At 38.8% G+C, this 21,829-nt stretch overlaps 1 protein-coding gene across 5 annotated transcripts in view; it reads right to left on the bottom strand.

Annotated features, from left to right (window-relative positions):
- Positions 1–21,829, bottom strand: part of LOC148370270 (sterile alpha motif domain-containing protein 10-like) — a 93,873-nt gene that overhangs the window by 16,161 nt on the left and 55,883 nt on the right. For 4 of the 5 annotated variants that reach the window (XR_015850102.1, XR_015850100.1, XR_015850101.1 and 1 more), the window contains exons 3-4: positions 20,277–20,445; positions 7,485–7,625 (exon numbers count right to left, since the gene is read on the bottom strand). Coding sequence is in view for 2 of the 5 variants with exons in the window: in XM_088332739.1 (XP_088188865.1) it covers positions 7,485–7,625; positions 20,277–20,445 (310 nt within the window). In the remaining 3 variants the exon portion in view is untranslated. Of the gene's footprint in view, positions 1–4,181; positions 6,152–7,484; positions 7,626–20,276; positions 20,446–21,829 lie in introns of those variants that run through there. The other variant, XM_088332738.1, reaches the window with a different exon arrangement.

Below are 21,829 nucleotides of genomic sequence, written 5' to 3'. Positions count from 1 at the left end.
GTTGTTTACCGGTAAAAGTGACATTGAGGATGAATATTTCACTGGATTTAGTTTTTCAGAGTAAAGTTGATAATGTGGTAAGCACGTTCTTTATGCAAGAGATATCTGAATAACTCTTAATATTTTTTGTCGTTTGTCTAAAAATGCACGTACGTGTAACGTTAGTTTACCGAGTTCTCCATTCTAGTTTCATTTTATACTTCCTTTCCGGATGACATGGATTTGATCAAATAAATTTGCCCCCAAAATGAAACTTACAGTATACTTTTTAATAATGCATTTTTTGACTGGTGCGACTTACACTCCGGAGAGAATCATAGTCCGAAAAATATGGTAATCATTCCTTCATTTATATTACTATTGTGTGATCATATATGAATTTATGTACTTTTGTATTCTTTAGGTCTTTTAGTATGTGCTTATTTTTCTATTTTGACATTTTTGTTCCTTCATAGGCATGAGTGGTGTAAAAGTCATCTGGCATTAGATAATTACTGATGAGAGGCTGAGGCATGGCAGATGGCTACTTACAAAGGCAGACTTTGATGAAAATTTCATGTGTTGAGAAGGAAGTAGGTACTGCCACTTTATTAGAATAAACCAACAAGCATGAGACACGGACGAATATCCTCCCCCCGAAACTTTCTTCCAAGCCCTGATGCACCAGATGTTAGGGCAACCATATCAAGGCTTACATGCCGCTGGGAGAGTTAAGAAGCTTTGGGATCTGGAAGATTCCCCCCGTTACCTTTTGCTGCACAGGCGACACAATCCGTCGGGCTGAAAATAAAGTACACAGACCGTGGAAAGCCATGTCTAAAAATACAGGCAAGCGATGGTGCTGAAAAGGCACAGGGCAATAGATTTCAAACATAAAAGGGGTGAAAATATTGCAGTCAAGGTTGAGCAAGCTGCTTTACATTTGCATTCTACTTTGACGCGCTGATTTCAATTTTCCACGCATGAATTTTCAGCTTACCAGTCCGATGTTTGGCTCGCATTACCATGACCCAAAAGTTTGCTCAAACTATAGCAGTAAAACACAGCGATATGTTTTTTTTCCCCTGATCCTTATTGCAGACTTCACATTTTTGCAGTTCACGTCTTATCTTCATATCAATAATTAATGTATTTTTTTCGCTATTTTCACTGTTCAACAACATTGTTCTTTTGCAATGTTTGCATCAACATACCTGTCTACCAGTACGTCTTTGCTGTTCAAAGTATGGTGTTTATGCATCTGGATGGAAAAAGGAATATTTGCCAATTATGGGTATCATCCGGAAAGCACAGAATAACAAGAAACAAAAAAAATCAAAAGAGTCCGCCGCGGTAGCAATTATTCAATGACAATTTTGTCTTCACATACAAAACAAGCAGTTTGCTGCAACTGTGCGCATGTATATGGCGCCAGGGTATTTCTCATTGCATCATTCCGATCACGTGTAAACGGTAGGGGTAGGCAGATCCATCCAAATATCGATATTATTGATACTAAGGAAGTACTTGGATCCGATTGATATTATTGTCCTGGGAACGATACTTCACTACTCCACCAATTTTTTGAAAGCACCACTTATATACGTAGAGAGTGCAGTCCTCTCTCTGACCCAGCGTTCCCGGCCACTCTTCATGTTTAGGGATGTTTGTGCGACTGACAAATACACTTTTAGCATCTATCCTTGCCTGGCCTGTTGGTGCACCTTGCCTGCCAGACAGAAGAGAGGGCTAAATCTACAGGTACAACCTTATCAGAAGCTAAATATGAGCGATGTGTGGACAAAGGAGAATGTCAGGTGTCATTTGGGTGGTAAAGTTTTGCGCTAATGCGGCAAATTTACCTAAACACAGGAAATAAGTTTACCTTACTGAGAGCAACAACCTGCAACCAAAAGTGTAAACATATTACGGTTCCTGAACAAAATTCTGTAATTCTGTTGTCACGATGGCAACAAAGCCGAAAGGGCTTGTTTGTTATATTGCTGTTGTTTTTGGTTTGACTCTCCTGACTTTTGCTCTGTAACAGTTGTTACAGTAGTAGAAGTGTTTTAGTTTTTATACAAATCAAGTTTTTTATATTGTATTGTTTACACTATTTGCACCATCTGACTTTATTTGCAGAGTATTATATGGTGGAATGTTTAGTAGACATGTTGACATTGTTATATTTGTTTTTTTGTTTGACTCTCTTGGTTTTTGTTCAGAAACATTTGTAATACAAATATTTCTATATATATATTTAATACTGTAATGGTAAAATTGTTATCTTTTAAGTAAAAAATGAAACATTTTAAGTGCCTAAAATCTTTGTGCTGTGTTTATCGTAAATAGAAACTAACTTGAGGAGGATTCAACTATTTAATGATCAAGAGCTTTCCAAGTAAAACATATCTTTATCGGATTGGAATCCATCAATACTACCATGTATTTACGTGAATCGAGATTAAAATCCCATGTATCGCCCATCCCTAGTGAAAAGAGCAAAACCACATTTCAACGTATTTCTAAACTTTTTGTTTAGATACAACTGTCAAATCGTGATGACCGGACCTGAATTAAAATGCCTTTACTTAATTAGAAGAGGCAAACATAACAAAGATAGCTAAACATTTGCTTTTGTGTACAAGTAGCTCTGGAGCGACATGCGGCTTTTTGTCGCTCACTAGTGGCTCCATAGCGCTTTTAAAAAAAAATCACGCCCCCAACAACCTTGCCCAAGTAGAATGGCCAGCAACAGGGCCATTATGCCGGTCTGTTCTTATTTAGAAAAACTAATTTACAGGCATTGTGCGTAGAAGGATATAACAAAGCATAGGTAAAAATAAAATGTTATAATGTATCATATTAATAGTGTCCACCTATGTACATGAATACAGAGACCCTTCGCTATTTCTTGCTTCGGTTATTGCTTGTTCACTACTTTGTGATTTTTTTTAATTTGAATACAATCGCATTATCTTTAAGGTCATTAATATCAATGCATCGTGCATCTGGCATACAGCAGGGACAGATCAGGGAGGGCGCTCTGTGTTGGGTGGATGTGATTGCCTGCTTGCGCGACTATGATAGGCTGATGTTTGTCAGGCGTACAAAGTGGGGGTCATAGCAACCACTAGCTTTAGGTGGTTTGTTACATGGATAAGAAATTCAACAATTAAATCAGACTTTAAAATAAGTCAGAAGACCCCCTTTGGGTGCTCCGTGGATTATTATTGGGTTTGATAAACAGTTGAGGCGACAGCTAAGCTACGTAGCAACCCTCACAACCTCCACCTCCACCTGAGTCAGCAATGACAGATCGGTTACCCATGAAACGGATGACCTGGAGCTACAGCGCGAGATAATTTGCTACATTTGGAACGGTTGTATTTTAATCACTGCAAAGACACCCGATCCTAGCGCGCAACTAGCCAGTGGCTCAGTGCCGAGGACACCTGATGTCAGCGCGCAACTAGCCAGCCTATTTGTGCCTTCTGTGAGTTTCAACGTCTACGACTGTGACGCGGAGTTCCAAGCTTTCCGATTTCCGTGTAGGGCTCGGGGCTGATAAAGCCCGGACCACGCACGTGTGGACAGGGTATGCGTGCTAAAGTAAGTGGAGGCTCTTCATTCATAACTGAAGCTTTGCGTAATTTTGAGGAATGTCTTCCAATTGTGTTTTAATTGTGTACAATGACAATAAAACCATTCATTCAACTGCAATTATGTGTTGTGTGTTATTATTTGGAGATCCATAGTTGTTTTTTGTTACATTTGTATACTCTCAATTGGTAAAGACATCCTCTCGAGGTAAGTTTGCCCCCTTGCTTTTATAAAAGTGTGACGCTTCTTTGGGGATTTTCACCTTTCTTTGGGTTCTAGTGCCCGTTAACCGTGAAAACTGAGGGATCTTTGTAAACTTAATTGAAAAAAAATATGCGATGCAAGATTATTTGGGATTTTGTAAGGAAAAATATACTGTAGCGGCTTGTAGCATTGAAATTGGCAGGTATGCATAAACTCCAATTCAAGAATTAAAATCCAGAATGAAAGCACTTTTTCCCCATAGAGAAAAAAATAAGTTATCTTTAACTCTGTAGGTTTTATACAACAAAAAACATCTTAAACTTTTATTTGATGTCCCACAATTAGTGCGCTGACTGGATATAGACTACAAAACGTGATTATGGTTCTTCTACGAAGCGTGTCAGTCTGAGACTGATTAATGATTGATGGAAAGCAAGGGACAAGCAGTCAGTGAAGAAATAAGACGTCAGACACCATTTTCTCTTCATGCATTTCTTTATTATCCACTGCTCTGTCAATTACAGCCAGTCTATTCTGTCATTCTGCCCTAAAACAACAAACGCAGACCTGTCTTCTTTTTTTTATGCCTTGCTGGGCTTCAAACGTAAATATTATTTCGTAAGTTTGAGAATCATTTTGTTTGAGCAAAATAGTGTGTCTTGAAAATGTTACAGTTGACAAATTATTATTTATGTATTATACAATAGTGCCAGATTTCAACTCCCAGAAGTTGCACAGATTTTAGGTTGATCAAGAGATCGCAGTTCGAATCCCGGCTCCTCCGCGTTACATGTCGAAGTGTCCTTGGGTAAGAAACTGAACCTCTAATGCCCCCAATAAGCAGGTTTGCGCCTTACATGGCTGCACGGCCGCTATTGGGAAATGTGAAGCACACTGTAAAGCGCTTTGGGAAGTCTTGACTTGAAAAGCACTATATAAATGCAGATCATTTCATTTCATTTTATTGAAACGTACATTAAGAATTAGATGTGCCTTTATCGCCTTTGATAACAATGTAGTGAACATTCCTTATGAAATAAAACATGGCACACACATATTTAAGACTTAAAAAAGAAAAATGTGATATATTTTTTAAGGCAAAAGTATTTACAAGGTAGCGCTTGGAGACTAGTTTAAGTGCATTAGAACAATAATGCAATGAAAAAGTAGTGTAATGACATTTAAAAGCAACATGATAACAAAATAAGTCGAGAAATAAGACATGAAAACCAATTTTTCGATCCATAGGAGAGATATATATTGTTTCAGTCTTGCAAGCTTCTTTAGCGTGGTGATGGCCCTAGGAAAGATACTATCTCTAAACCTGTTAATCCTTCTTTTTAGGGACGAGCCAGCCTTTTAATAGCCAGCTGAAGATGTCCATAGAAAAATAATCATGTGTGACACTATTGAGAGGTTGGACAGTGCCAAGGAGGACATTTTTAGCCTTTTAATGACTATATCTGGACTTAAAATGTAGAATTAAAAAATGTGAATTCACAATAGTGAGTTAAAGTCATTTCACCCGATTTGTAACAAAATGTCGACAAAATGTTATCAACGTCTGTTCTGTTGTTACTCTTATTTCCATATTGTAGTATTGAATCCAAATAAAGCAAATAAAACATCAATCTAGGGCTAATTTATAACGTGGTATTTGAATATATTTTACTAAAAATGTGATGAAACCTTTGGTTTTGGTTCCTCTGTGCCTTGCAGAAATTGAATCACTGCTGGTTGTGTATTGAATATTTTCTTATTAAAACACAATTTTTCAAACAATCACAATGCTGCACATAACACATTAACTCTTAAAATCTCACTTTACTATATTTAAATCAGCAACCGCACCTTTTAAACATTTGTGTAGTTTCATTATCTCTGTATTCCATCAAAATAAGTGAGAGAAAACTAATCTTGATTGTCCTTACTCCAGAAAATAATTGTCAATTATCACGCTATTGGATCTGATTAGTACATGAATTTATAAATAAATCTAAATTCTGTTTTTTTTTTTAATTTCAAAGTCTGATTTTAATGTCTAACAAACACATTATGATTCTGTGTGCTCTCATTTTCCAAAATGTCTCATCAAGTGTTACTGATTGGTTTCATTTGTTAATTATAAGGAGATAAATTGAAGAAAACACCTTGCTTTGGATGGGCTGTTTGACCGGACAATATTTCCCTGGTAGCCACTTGTCTCAAGATGAGGATTATCTTGAATAGCAGGATGGCAGATGCTGGACTTTGCTGACTGGTTAGCATGTCTGTGTCACAGTTCAGAGGTCTCGGGTTTGATTCCAGACACTAGCCTCTCTCTGCTGAGTTTGTACGTTTTCCTCAAGCCTACCTGGGTTTTCTCCTAAAATCCCAAAAGATGCATGTCATGTTGATAAGTGACTCCAAATTGTCCCTAGGTATGAATGTGTGTGTGTGATCGGTTGTATGTCTGTGTGTGCCCTGTGATTAGCTGGCAATCACTCTAGAGTGTTCCCGATCCAATGCTAGATACCAGCTGGGATGGGCTCAAGCCCCCTCGTGAAGTAGAGCAGTTCGGAAAAAGAATGAGTGCAGTATGGTAAATCCTGTAAATACTGTAAGCATGCCTAACGTCAGCTAGTAACAATGAGAAAGATTACAAGTAAGTTTTAGTAGTGGATCCAATGTTGGTCGAGTAGTGAAAGAAATATTTAAGAGTTGCTAAAACAATCTAATGTATTCTTAGCTAACTTATGATCAATATTTTTAGATTGAAAGACCAATCATCAAAATACATTTTGGGTTTGAAATTGTCTTTGCCAAATTCAAAGACCAATTCTCTTTATTTCTAATCATAATCATTTATAAAATATATCACAATATAACACATCGCTACTGTGGAACGAAAAACATACGAAACACAGACATCACGATTTCGTATTTTTTTAATTTTTATTCCAAAAACCCTAAATATTGGTAAGCTCACATGTGTGGCTTTTTTAATATTGCTTTATTATTTTTTGATATTCCTAATATTTCATTAATATTTTTTTTTACAAATTTTAACCCATTTCGGTGTGAAAATGCAATGGTATTAATCATACCATTGATCTTAAAATCTAATAAAATATTGATATTTTGGGTCCCCACCAAGAAGAAATTGGTTAGGATGCTAGATAACCAAAATTAAAATAATTTATTGTTCTTTTCATTATTATTCATAAGAAATAATGTTTTAGAAAAATTTAGATTAAAACTACAATATATTTATAACAACATATTTTCAGCTTCATCGAATAGATAGATACTCTGATCAACAAAAGATAATCAAACAATACGGTCATCATTTTCTGCATCTGCAGTTAGTAGTAATCAACTATTTTTCTACTTGGATCTTTAACAGCTGACTAGCCGTGACGAAAGTTGAGCCTGAATTAGAGCAAGCCACTTCTGGATCTATTCCAGATGTGATTACCTGGACCATTTTATTGATGAATGACTAGTAAAAATGTTTACTGGATTTGTGGCTGTGAGACAGAGCAGCACATTATGCGCTGCCAACTCAGGCAGCACACACCACCTCTTTGATGTCATTTTCCATATCCATGTGTCTCATAGCACGTACACCTGCTCCCCGGGTGTCAATTTAGCCAAAGCTAAATCATATCCGACAGCTTTTTTCAGCACTCAGCAGACATGATTATTGTGCTACTTACTCCGACTGAGGAGCTGAAGATTGCGGACCTCTTCTCGAACCTGTAGCTGAAGGACTTGTTGCAGGACTTCTTGTCTTAGAGTGTCCTGGACGATTCCCATCCTCTGGAGCTTTTCACCATTCAAACGCAATAAGGCCCGTCCTGGGAAAAGGAAATGGGCCTCTGCTTTACAACAGTACAGCAGTTTGATCGTTTAAACATTTGCACAGGGATTGGTCAGGAGCGACAGGCTGGCAACCGGTTCAGGGTGTCTCCTGCACACTGCCCGAAGATAACTGGGTCTGGCTCCAGCTCCCCCAGTGTGCCTACAGAGGATAGGCGGTGCAGAAAATGAATGGATGGATGGATGGATGGGCTAGGCCAGAAGGGGAAATACAGTAAATACCGGATTGATGTGTTAAATTTTTCCATATGCGGTCTAAAATCCAATACCTTGGCAATACATAGCAATAATATTTTTATCCCTTGAATTTAAGCACAAGTTGGGATTCATTGTCTGTTTCGTTTTTTTAAAGAAACCCTTAATCCAATTGGTTTTGAAACAAAATATACAAATAAATATATTAATCTACAAATAGAAACAAAGAGTTACAGCAAGCTACTTTAGTAATTATATTCACAAAATTTGCTAATTTGCATTGGAAAAATACAATAGGGCTACTTGAAAAAAGTTTAATTGCATAGAATTTAATAAATTTATCAATAAAATTGATTTTATAAAAGCAATGTAGCCAGTAATTAGAATGTTGGCCATGAACGAAATGAAAAGGGGAAACAAAGCGACGAATAGTAAGAAATCTGGGTGAGTGCAATCATATTGCCCTACACAAAGCCTTCTTTTTTAAATAAAACCACACAAGGAAGGGCGTTTCCAAAAATATTCTCCGTTCGGTGAAAGGTAGTCAGCATACTGTATACAGCTTCAGTGGGTTTAAATTGGCGCGTGGCATTCCAGACATCCAGTAGTCATATTTACAACTGGAGGTGATTGTTTGCTGAGATTTTTTTTCTTTTGCTTCTCTCAAAATCGGTTCCTGGGTCGGAATAAATCTGTTGGCGGGCCTGACACGGCCCACGGGCCTTAGTTTTGCGACCCAGGTTTGATGTATTAAAACAAGAATGCTGGGACTAGCAATGTATGACTAGTGATAAAAATTGGTCCTTGTATTTGTTTATGATTGAGCAGGGTCTGAATTTGACCAAATTACACGTTTAGCAGGATAAAATTAGCCTAAACTTTACTTGGAATTATTTGTAAATAATATACTGGTTGCATACCATTTTGCCTGATGTATTCTTTTTATGATTTAGTGTCATTATGTTTGTCACAGTAAATAAAAAAAAATCAAGGTCTACCCAAACCAAAAACCCTGGATGTCCAGCGAGGCGCGCACCCTCCTCAAACACCGCAACACCGCCTTCAGGTCTGGAGACAAGGCTCTTTACAGTGTGGCCAGGGCTGACCTGAAGAGAGGCATTAAGAAAGCAAAGGCAGCCTACACGAGGAGGATCGAGCACCTCTTCGCTGGAAATGACCTGAGGAGGATGTGGCAGGGCCTTCAACACATCACTAACTTCAGAGGCCACAAACTGGCAACTGTTGAGGCTGATGCTTCACTAGTTGCGGACCTTAATCAGTTATTTGCTCGCTTTGAAGCTGAAAGGCCACAAACAGCCAGCCACATCACACCCACCAACAACCAGCAGCAACACACTCACATTTCAGGAGCGCTAGTTAGGCGTGTGCTGAAAACTATAAACCCCAGGATAGCAGCTGGCCCGGAATGGAGTACCAGGGAGGGTACTCAGGGACTGTTCCGATCCGCTGGCTGGGGTCTTCACCACCATCTTCAACCGGTCCCTGTCACAGGCGACCGTCCCACCTTGCCTCAAAACCTCCCCCATCATTCCCATCCCCAAAAAGTCAGCAGTGGAAAGCCTCAACGACTACAGGCCTGTCACTCTTACACCTGTGGTCATGAAGTGCTTCGAGAGGTTAGTCTCCCAGTACATCAAAAACTCCCTGCAACTCACACTGGACCTACACCAGTTTGCCTACAGGGCAAACCGCTCCACTGACAACGCCATAAACACAGCACTTCACACCGTGCTGAAACACCTGGACCACCGGGGGAGCTACGTCAGAATGCTCTTTCTGGACTTCAGCTCAGCCTTCAACACCATTATCCCAGAGATCCTGGTGGAGAAACTCACACACCTAGGACTCTCTCCCTCCATCTGCCACTGGATAATGGACTTCCTCTCAAACTGCCCACAGTCCATGAAACTCGGTAACCACGTCACTCCCACCCTAACACTGAATACTGGCTCCCCCCAAAGTTGTGCACTGAGCCCCCTGCTTTTTACCCTCTACAACTCCGACTGCTCACCGACCCACCCCACAAATACAATCATTAAGTTCGCCACGATACCACCTTGATCGGCCTCATCTCTGAAGAGGACGTGGCGGCGTACAGGGATGAGGTGGAGTCACTGTCAACATGGTGTTCGGAAAACCACCTTATACTGAACACCACAAAAACAAAAGAACTGATACTGGACTTCAGAAGGAATGGCAGGAATCCAGCACCACTCATCATAAAAGGAGACTGTGTAGAGAGATTCCACTCCTCCAAATTTCTGGGTGTGCACATCTTCGACGACCTCTCCTGGTCTGCAAACACCAGAGCGGTGGTAGGGAAGGCCCAGCAGTGACTCAATTTCCTGAGAGTGCTTAGGAAAAATCCTCTAAAACAGCAGCTGCAGGTGTCCTTTAACAAAGCCACAGTGGAGAGCATTCTAACGTACTGCATTACGGTGTGGTATGCTGGGTGCACAGCAGCAGACAGGAAAACACTCCAGAGGGTCATCAAAACAGCCCAGAAAATCGTCGGTTGCTCTCTGCCCAGTCTGGAGGACATTGCCTGCTCTCACTACCTTAGCAGAGCAGAAAACATCATCAAGGACTTTTCTCACCCCGGCCACCACCTCTTCGACCTGCTGCCTTCCGGCAAGCGCTACAGGTCACACAAAACAAAAACAAACAGAGATAAGTTCTTCCCCAGAGCCATTACCACCCTAAACAGACACCCCACAAAAAACTGAAAAACTCTTGCAAAAACACTACCTCATACGAACGTAAAATGGTACTCAATGGTCTATGTTTCTTGCACATGTTGACTGCACTAGGTTTACTGCTCACCTTGCATAATGTTGACTATTTTTTTGCATTATGATGACTATTTTTGCACCAAATGCATATGTTGACTATTTTGGCACTATGATGACTATTTTTGCACCAAATGCATAATTGCACAAACCCTTACGATACCAAACTGTATTACGATACCAAACTGTATGTAACATTGTACATGCCAACATTTCTTGTGTAAATATTGTGTAAATTATAACTATATACCTCCTGTATCCTCCTTGTTTTATAACCTTAGCTTCTCTGTTCCTTTATCTTCTTGGCTTTTTTACCTCACTGTGAATGTGAACTCCTTGCACATTTGCTCTCTGCACTATTGTACTTACAGCGTTATTGTTACAGTGTTAATGTTACTGTTTACCTGACTTGTTAACCTGACTGCCCATTTTGCACATCTGGTTAGCTACTCCTCTTGCACTATCGGCACTATGGTAAAATACTATACGTAGCCATAATACAATACAACTTTTACTTATATCTGTACATTCGAGGAAACTGCGGGTCAGATGTATCGACATTTCGTTCTGTATACACGTGTACTAGAATGACAATAAAGTAGATCTGAATCTGAATCTGACTCTGAATGTGTGATACTGGAGTGTCATGCCCAATTTCGTTGTCACAATATGTTAACCCATTTTGTAACAATGACAATAAAGGTATATTCTATTCTATTCTAAAAATAATATAAATAAATAATATTTATTTAAACTAATTCATTTAAATATTATATTAAAAATAAGCAAAAAAAGCAAAAATACATGAACTATCATATAAATACAATTTCTTTAAAAACTTCAAGAAAGTTCATCTTCAAAAAAAGTTCAAGAAATTTGTCAGCATAATGTAGATATCAAGTCATGCTTATTTGTATAACCCCTAATCAAAATCAGTCTCAAAGGGCTGCACAGACCACAGATTATTGCAAACTACAGACTATTGTTACACCATCTCCTGATCTAAAACCTATATGACGGCAAGGAAAAACTCAAAAACCTCAACATGAGGAAAACGAAGAAACCTCGAGAAGGGACCGCACATGAGGTAATCCCCTTTCCAGGATGACTAGGCTGCAGCGGATTTTGCAGTAACAAACAATAGACAGATATTGTGAACATTAAAAAATATAGTTTGTTCATAAGCTATGAATTACAAGTGTGTTTTAAGCCTAGATTTAAACAGTTCCACAGAGGTTGCAGATTGAATCTCAGGGGCCAGAGCATTCCTCAGCACTTGGCAAAAAAAGAAGCTTATGTTTTTGGGCTCAATTTAAGTCTCTGTCATTTGTATTTGTTCCTGTGTTTATTGGCAATTGTTTTTGGTTGCACGACAATACAGGGACATCTAATCGTCAAATCAGACACAGTGTGCTTTTAAAATGGGAAAAATGATCTAATATTCTTTCTACTGTGGGACAGGAATGTAACCCCAATGACAAGTAAAGGATTAGATGAATTCCACAACAGATGTAGCAGTTTTATAAATCACCAAAATACCAAATATTAGTACCAATTAGTGCGTAAAACAAAAGTATATGCTGTATAAAATTAAGCAAGAAAAAGCAACACTAACACAATGTTGATTTTCTTAAAATGTATGGGTTGAATAAAACTAGCAGGGACATTTGTAATTCAGACTGGCGATTCAGGACCTAGTTTACTTCCCGAAACGTACTGCAGGTTTCTAATTACCAGCGGTAAAACATCTGGGATAAAGAGGAAAACATCGGCTCTGGGTTAGACTTTTTAAAGAGCTGGCATTTAACTAAGATTGTTTCCCACAGAAAGCATTATTCACAAAGAGCCTGCGTCCGTAGAAGCAAATGAAGAAACAGAAATGTGGTTCATTGTGATGGCCCACACATACATGATAGGTGGTGTCCTTCAGCGCACAAAGAGAAATCCATCATACTTGTCAGAGCTCCCAAATGATATAATTACACTCATTGCTCACGGAGATCCCATCTTGTGTTTGTTTTATTATTAGATCTATCACTCTATTTATTGAAGGCCTGCCACATTAAATAATCTTAGCGTTACAAAAGGTCAGAAAAAAAGGAATCAAGATAAAATAGCAATTAGAACCTCCTTTCTGTCCAATTTTGGCCCTTAAACAATATAAACAGCCCTAAATTGACAGTCAAAGACAAGGAGTCCAGGAATTATAAACCCTCCTAATGATGATAACGCTGGATTCAGCTATATACAGTATGTAAAGGATGGATTGAATGCAAGCGGTTGAACAACTGTTGAAGGATCATTTGTAGACGATTTGCTTCTGAGTGGACATGAGGGATCCGGTACCCACTGCATCTAGCATGTTCATACATCAAAACCAATTCATAGCCCCATCTTCTGCTTGTACACGCTCCATGGTTTGTAAGCTCAAGATGAATCCATATGGAATTAATTTTATGGTAGTGCATGTGTGAATTGATGTTGGATATCATGCAGGCACATATGTTTATCCATCCATTATCTGCACCGATTATTCTCACTAGGGTCGCAGAGTGTGCTGGAGCCCATCCCAGCAGTGCTCGAGCAGTGGGCAGGGGACACCCCGAACAGGTTGCCAGCCAGTCGCAGGGCACAGAGAGACATACAACTCACTCACTTGTTCACACCTTGGGGCAATTCGGACCAGTCAATTAACCTGACTTTTCTCTACATTTAAAACCTGTTATAATAATAATTATTATATTAACAATAATGATAACAGAATAGAATAGAATAGAATTTACTAGAATAGATTTTACTTTTATTGTCATTCTTTGTAACACTGCACACAGAACGAAATGTCGATACACCTGACCTGTACAGTTAAGCTGTAGCAAGCCGATGCAGCCGCAGCCAAACTGGGCGCTGCCATTTTAGACCCAACTGCTGTGTTGGGAGTCATTAGGTCACCAAACCCCCCAATTCCAACCCTTAATGCCGAGCGCCAAGCAGGGAGGCAATGAATACCAATGTTTTAAGTCTTAGGTATGACTCGGTCAAGGCTTGAACCTGTGACCTCCAAGTTTCGGGCGCCCTAACATCTAGGCTACCGAGCTGGATAATAATAATAAGCTCAAATCCACTGTGTAATCACAAGACCAATAGGGATGTAGATTTAATAGAAAAAGGCATTCGGTTTTATATCATCAACACACTATTTTTTACTCATGGTACCACGTTGTCCAACGTTTTTTGGATGAACTATTTCCCATAATGCTAATGCATCTACAATCCAACTGGCCAATTGGTTAGAATTTGGTGCTCTTACTGCCGCAATACGGGTCCGGTTCCAATCGCATCTAATGCTGAGAAAATGAGGTTAGCGATGTTTGTCGACTGATTAATCATTCCTCATTTACGGTGATATACTACCGTAAAACCTCTATGAAACACGCAACAACAGTGAGCATAAACTAGGTTCAGTCCAGTATATTGACCCTTTGCACACACATGTCCTAACCACGTGACAACACCATGATGGACAGTAGTAACCTGTAGTAAACAGTGGGTGAGGCCAGTAAACAGTATACAACAGCAAAAACAGCTATACTATTCAACAGCATTGGCAATGACCATTCAAACGAATATCATGCAGCTGTCAGATGAGGTGGCTCACCTTGTCAGAAAGCAAAAACGGCGCTATTTAGAGAAACTGAGGATAGAATTAGCAATGCTTAGCTACCAAGTGATACAGTCTTCCTCCTGACATATTTACACATCTAAACAAATTGTCCAGTCTTATTCATTTTATGTAATAGAACAGTAAAGCATGTCGCATTTGCACCTTGTATGAAATTACTTTTGAGCATGTTGAAAACATTTACTTTGGCTAAATTACGTTTTCTGAAGGTTCGTTTCTCATTTTATCCATCGGTAATTTGGTCGTTTATTTCAGTGTAAAAAGCTTAATGGTAGACCACATAACAGTTTTCAATACATGTGATATTCGGAAGATTACTGCTTTGAAACCCTGGTTAATCACAATATAAACAGCATATTCACGTAGAAAGAAAAGGCAACAATAAGACACTATCGTAGCTAGTTAGCAGTAGCTAATTGATTATTTTGAGTGTCTTTGACGTGACTCGTACCTACTTAACATAAATGTGCTCGGAAAAACATTAGACAAACCTTGCAAAACATGTTTGCTGCAAATCCTGGAATACTTAAGGGCTGCCAGCCTGCCAGTCCCTTTGTTTGACCTCAAATAATAATTGCCATCTTCTGTTCATCAAAAGGGATAAAATTCCAAATTGGATTAAGAAGCTTGCCCACAGCACAGGAATAATTCACTATGGTAAAAAGTGGTGGTTATTTGTATTTGTTTTAACTCAGTTTCCTATTCAAGTGCCGTGCGCTCAAGTGCGTCTTGCCATCCGTCATGGATTTCATTCTGACAGAGAAGGCAACGTGACATCACATGAAAAGGGTGAATATAGGGCATATTCCTAAATATAGTTTACAGTCAGGGTGTCACACTAACATACCCCGTTCTGGCAGTAGGTCGCTAAGAAATTTAGTTCACAGTTTAGATACTTTATGATAAAAACACAAAGAAAACACTCAAAAAAACAAAATACTAGTAAACCACTAGGAGCAATTTAACTGGGTGTGCGATAGAGGTGGGCGGATCTCTGCACACAGCGCAAGGCACTACCTTCGCTGTCTTGCTCAATGCAGCTGCGCCGAAGGTAAATACGACAAAAACCTTATCGTATTTTGTGACATTTTAACAAAATAATTTTGCCTGCACCTTGTTTTAAAACCGTTATTTAGGACAAAAAAAGTGGTCTAAATGAGCCTCAACACTTAAGTAACTAAGGGAGGAAGACAAATGTAAGTTTTAGATATATACAGTGGCTTGCGAAACTATTTGGCCCCCGTGAACTTTGAACCTGTAATTTCTTGTGAAGCGTCAACAATAAGTGGGAAACAATCATGAAGTGGAGCACACTTTATTGGATATTTTAAACTTTTTTAACAAATAAAAAACAAAAAAGTGGATGTGCAAAATTATTCAGCCCCGTTGAGTTACTACTTTGTAGGGCCACCTTTTGCTGCGATTACAACTGCAAGTCGCTTGTGGTATGTCTCTACCAGTTCTGCACATCGAGAAACCAATATCGAGCTCAGTGAGGTTGGAAGGAAAGCGTTTGTGAGCAACAGTTTTCAGTTCTTACCACAGATTCTCAGTTGGATTGAGGTCTGGACTTTGACTTTTGACTTTGACCATTGTAACACCTTGATATATTTTTGGGTGAACCATTACATTGTAGCTTTTGCTTTATGTTTTGGATCATTGTCTTGTTGGAAGACAAATCTCTGTCCCAGTCTCAGGTCTTTCGCGGACTCCATCAGGTTTTCTTCCAGAATGGTCCTGTATTTGGCTGCATCCATCTTCCCATCAATTTTAACCATCTTCCCTGTACCTGCTGAAGAAAAGCAGGCCCAAACCATGATGCTGCCACCACTATGTCTGACTGTGGGGATGGTGTGTTGAGGGTGATGAGCTGTGCTGTTTTTACACCACACATAAAGTCTTGCTTTGTTGCCAAAAAGTTCGATTTTGGTCTCATCGGACCAGAGTACCTTCTTCGACATGTTTGGTGTGTCTCCCAGGTGGCTTGTGGCAAACTTTAAAAGACACTTTTTATGGATATCTTTAAGAAGTGGCTTCCTTCTTGACACTCTTCTATAAAGGCCAGATTTGTGCAGTATACGAATGATTGTTGTCCTATGGACAGACTCTCCCACCTCAGCTGTAGACCTCTACAGTTCATCCAGAGTGATCATGGGCCTCTTGGCTGCATCTCTGATCTGAGCTGAAAGTTTAGGGGGACGGGCCGATCTTGGTAGATTTGCAGTGGTCTGATACTCCTTCCATTTCAATATTATTGCTTGCACAGTGCTCCTTGGGATGTTTAAAGCTTGGGAAATCTTTTTGTATCCAAATCCAGCTTTGAACTTCTCCACAACAGTATCTCGCACATGCCTGGTGTGTTCCTTGTTCTTCGTGATGCTCTCTGCGCTTTAATCACAGTGCAGGTTCATTTATACAGAAAGTTGATTACACAGGAGGTATCCATTTATCATCGCTAGTCATTTAGGTCAACATTGAATCATTCAGAGATCCTCACTGAACCTCTGGACAGAGTTTGCTGCACTGAAAGTAAAGGGGCTGAATAATTTTGCACACCCACTTTTTAGTTTTTTTATCTGTTAAAAAAGTTTAAAATATCCAATAAAGTGTGTTCCACTTCATGATTGTGTCCCACTTATTGTTGATTCTTCACAAGAAATTACAGTTTCATATCTTTATGTTTGAAGTCTGAAATGCTGCAAAAGGTCACAAAGTTCAAGGGAGCCAAATAGTTTCGCAAGCCACTGTATATATATGTGTGTGTGTGTGTATGTATGTATAGGGGACACAGGCTTTGGCATTATTACTTTTTCATAGATTTGATCAAATCATCAAATGACAGTGAAATAAAATGTGCTGAAGAATAAGGTTTTGTCTCCAAAGCCGGTTTGGCTGTTTTGTTGAATTTTGTCTGGTGTGACGCTCCTTTTTTTTATAGTTTTAAATATGTTTGCTTTATCGCTCTTTAGGTCAAAAAGATTTCCGACCCCTGCCCTACACACAAAATGTTTTTGGTTTAATAATAAGCAGCCTATGAGGCAAGAAGATCGAGATAGGCATGGATTAAAGGCAAACAATTATTATTTTGAACCGTGTGTGTGCTTGTGCCTTTAGTTACTACAGTGTGAAACAGCCTTTTTCTGTAATAAAATAAAATATCGATGTTCTGCACAGTCATATTTTTCTTTGTCACACACTTTGTGCTCGCCTTCATGAAACCCAAAGCGAGCTCCCATCGTCATCAACACTCAACTCCGGCCCTCCTTTGTGCGAGCTCCCACCAGTTTGTCCTCCAGGCACAATGCCCTTGCTATAAGCATGCATAAATGAGACAAAGCAGTAGAAAGGAATTCAAATCAATTCTCTCCAGACGTGCTACGGCTCTCGTTAATTGCATGCAGATTGGCAGGGGGAGCGAGCACTGTCACAAGAGCAGAAAGACAAAAACAAAAGCGGCTCAAAATATATCACTAGTCTCAATTTGGCTTCAAAACAAATTGCGTATTAGGACTTTCAATGGAAAATGAAAAGCTTTTGCAGCCAGCTAGGCATTCTGAAAAGTATTCAAATTTGGATTTTATTTTGCTTTAGCCAATGGAGTTATTCAAAGAAACTGGTCACTGCTTATTTAACTTTATTGAACATTCATTCAGAAAAAGCACATATGGCCCGTTATCCTAATTAATAATATGGTGAAAAAAGCAGCCACTAATCAAATGTTTTTGGGATACCACTCCTGTACTCTGTGTCCCTTCATGTGGGTTCCTTCTCTCCGATACTTATATTTTTTCATGGAGCATTTTTATGTACTTACTATTTTTTATCATGTTGTAGGGATTTTTCCAGTTTGGTTTTGAAAATCTCGAGGATTGAAACCAATTATTCTTTACTGTAATAAGTAAACCAATTTGCCTCTAGGTGTTGCTTGTGCTCCACCATAAATCATTTTTTTCTCTGAAGGATTCTAGAATTTCCCACACGGATAAATTGCTTTGAGTCTTTGAGTTCTGATATGAATTACTAATCCCAAGAAAATTGATTTAATGAACCAGCCCAATTGAAATAGGACACACAATTTATTATCACAGAGAATTAATGAAAAGAAAAAAAGGGTAAGAGAAGGTGTCGGAGATTATGAGAGTTTTTGACCACCTAAAGTCAAGAAGTTACTAGCACAAAAAGAAAGTTTCCCGCTATGATGCGAGTCGATTTGGGGGGGATTCCCGTGTACAGAAAAAAAAACTCATTCCCAAGAACCAGCAAACATAGTGTTAAATCTGAAAGCCTCCTCTTACTTGTTTGTTGTGGAGAGAATTGGTCTTGTGCTCCGGATGGTCGCAATGAATGGTCCAAATGCTGAACTCAAGGCCAGAGTGCAGGCCAACACGGCCGCTTGGCGCGGGTTGTGCGAGAAGAACCAGCCAGGCAGAAGAAAAAGAGAACGGCTATCGCTCACCCAATTCTTTCTATATGGACCGGTGTTGCTCGACCAGATCATGCCTCTATGGGCAAGGTCTTAGATCTGATACTTGCAGTATTTGGTGACAGTGTTTGAAATTGCTCAACTTGTTAGAAAGCCAAAGAAGTAAGAAATTTGCATAATGTTCTGTACTTGAGAATGTCCCTCCAACAAAAATGTAATTGAACATTATTTTATTAATTCCCTTTGATGTTTTAATTGCATTCGAAACTTCATGTTATCAGATTTCATTATGGTACATGGTGAATTAGTACGACCGGGAACTGTCCAAAAGGGGACGCAGTTGTTCCATCCATTCCAAAGTTAGTTATTTGAAACAAAGAATGTCGAAGTCCTTTTCGTGCTGGGCTTATTTGCTCTACAACGGATTTATTTCTATCAAGATATTTAGTGAAATAGAAACACTTCTGAGTTAGCCCGAGGGCATATTCAGTGTTTCAATGCGTATTAACAATTTCCGTGCTTACAAAGGGACATAATCCGACCTGGCCTCTCTCTTAAGCAGTTGATAGATAAAAAAATATATATATAACAAAATAAGATTTTTCAAACACGGTGCATGTTGGCTGGAAATGCAATCACTTAAACGGTGAGCACTTTTCCTGCTCTTCCATTTTGATTTTATTTTTTTTTCCAACCACAGACTACTACATGTAGTCGGCACCTCCCACAAACGTGATTATTATAGTTATTACTGTCCGTAAGAACAATTACTGGATTAATTAGTTTCTACATCTTGAAGCTTTCTGGAATATTTTTTATTCTTCGCACATTGTTTTGCTTACCTGTGATTTTTTTTTTTTTATTGTTTGGATTCAGACTACATATGAATATATTTCCGACACTAAAAACTTATTTTACAACAGATTTAAATAAGACATCCGTTTTTATGTAGCCTACCCAGAAAAAAAGGACAATGCCCTTGCCGTGTTGTGGTAAGAGGATTAAATAAAAAGCACACTATAAAAAACGATGTCCCAAATGTTCAAGTGCAAATTGAATGGCGACACTGATCTCCTCAGGCAGCTTGTTCCGCTGTGATGGTGTGCTTACTGAGAGACTCTGAAGAGACATGATTACGCTTGGGTCACTGAACAAAAGATGATACAGGAAATGAATTGTCTCGGGGCCGTTAGTTCGATCTGCCAAGAATGCACCAGGATGACCAGTCATAAGCAAAACATGGGTTGATGCAAAACCTATCCTAGGCGATTTAATAAAAATAAAAAAAAGGAGGACCTATTATAACAGGTTGAAATTTCCTAACTGTCACTAACCAACTAAGCTCTGCAACCACATACGTTTAAATAAAACACGGAGGGCCAGATACGTCAAGCCCTTTATACCACTGATTTCTACACATAATGTAAGAAATAAGGTAATCACTGTCACGCAACTTCTCTGCACACCAATTGGCATCAGTTGTAAGAGTGGCAAAAGCCGTAATCTATATTTTGTTTAGTACCTGTGATAGCGTGATGGGAGAAGGCTTCCACGTAGGTCAGGTAGTTGTGAGGACAGTGTTTTTTAAGCCACTTGCAGACGTCCTGCTGAGTCCACAGGACAACGGGTTTGGACAGACTGGACAACGTCGGGCTGGTATGATAAACGGTAAATGCTTCACCTGGATGCAGCTGAAAAATAGAGGGCAACTTTGAGTCAACACAGTTATATAGACAGAGTACTGTAGGTTATATTAAGATATTCAAGATTCAAAGAACCACAATTCCCTGCACAATGATATCCTTACTTCGCCGTCCACACAGTTTCCAGCGTAATAAATCTATGAAACAATATATATGTATACATAAAAGAATATTTCTAATATCAAAAGATAAAAATACAAGATTAACTCAAGATGAGTTAAAGTAATAAGATAAAAATAAGATAAACACAGTTGAAAGTGTCTGTAGTGCAAAAGTAGTTCAAGTATGGTCCGGTTTAAAGAGTCTGTAGGGTAATAAAGTGTCTGTAGTGTGCTGAACGTTTTGGTGGTGTATTGTTTGATCAGCAGCCGTTTAAGAGTCTGATTGCAGAGGGGTAAAATGTGTTCTTTAGACGTGTTGTCCTGCATTTCACACTCCTGCACGTCTTTAAGATATCAAAGAATAGTTAACATTTGTGCATTTAGGATCAAAAACCAAGGGGACTATGCAATTCAAATGCTCATAAAGTGGGTCAAATTTTGTGTATGGTGAGTAGGGCCAAACCGAAGAAGATTTTCTGATACATCATTTCACAGGCATCAGTTAATTTATTTGAGAATGATCACAATAGATACAGTATCTGACAATTTCTGAGGTTTCTTTTATTTTCACATCCTTTTTCTCCCTCCTCTCTAAACAAAATCTATAATATATCGTAAAGTGTTTGGCAGACTACAATTCTGATATTCAATTAGTTAAAAATAGATATGAAGAATATTTTGGAATCCCTTATTGCTTAAGGAGGTGACGATGAAAATTATACAGAAAACTAAACTTTAATACAAAATTGAGTCCGCTAGCATTTGTTTAACGATACAAAAAAAGAAAGAACCAGAAAGCAGCTAATGTGTGCCCATTTAGGTAGGGGGCATAGGTTTTGTTAGCAATGGACATTTATTGCAAATAATTTGATATTTTCCCAAGTCGTGATCACATTGGACCTAAATGCCTTGTGATTGCTAAGTGAATTCAGAGATGTATCTTAATACTTTATACACATTTGAAGACATTTGCTGAAAAGGTGTGCAAACAAAGGTGACATATAAAATAAAATAGAGCCAAAGTGTAAAATTTGTTTTCACTCTTTGGGGTGACAGCATTGGTTAACATTGACAGTTACTGCAATGGTAACAAACAGCAGCTAGCTTGCAATAAAAAATCAACAACACAATTTTTTTTAACTCCACAAATTGTTTAACAGCTGCTAGATGTCAACTCGTCAAGTGTTTCTCAAATGTGTTTTTTAATGTAACATGTTAGAGACCAGTTACATGCAGTCAAGAGAGGAAGTTGAGGCCCAACCTCACCTGTC

This window comes from Urocampus carinirostris, chromosome 3 (genome assembly GCF_059441175.1).
Source record: "Urocampus carinirostris isolate Australia breed hairy pipefish chromosome 3, RoL_Ucar_1.0, whole genome shotgun sequence".
Classification (NCBI taxonomy): Eukaryota; Metazoa; Chordata; class Actinopteri; order Syngnathiformes; family Syngnathidae; genus Urocampus; species Urocampus carinirostris.
This window is presented reverse-complemented; position numbering and strand designations above follow the sequence as displayed.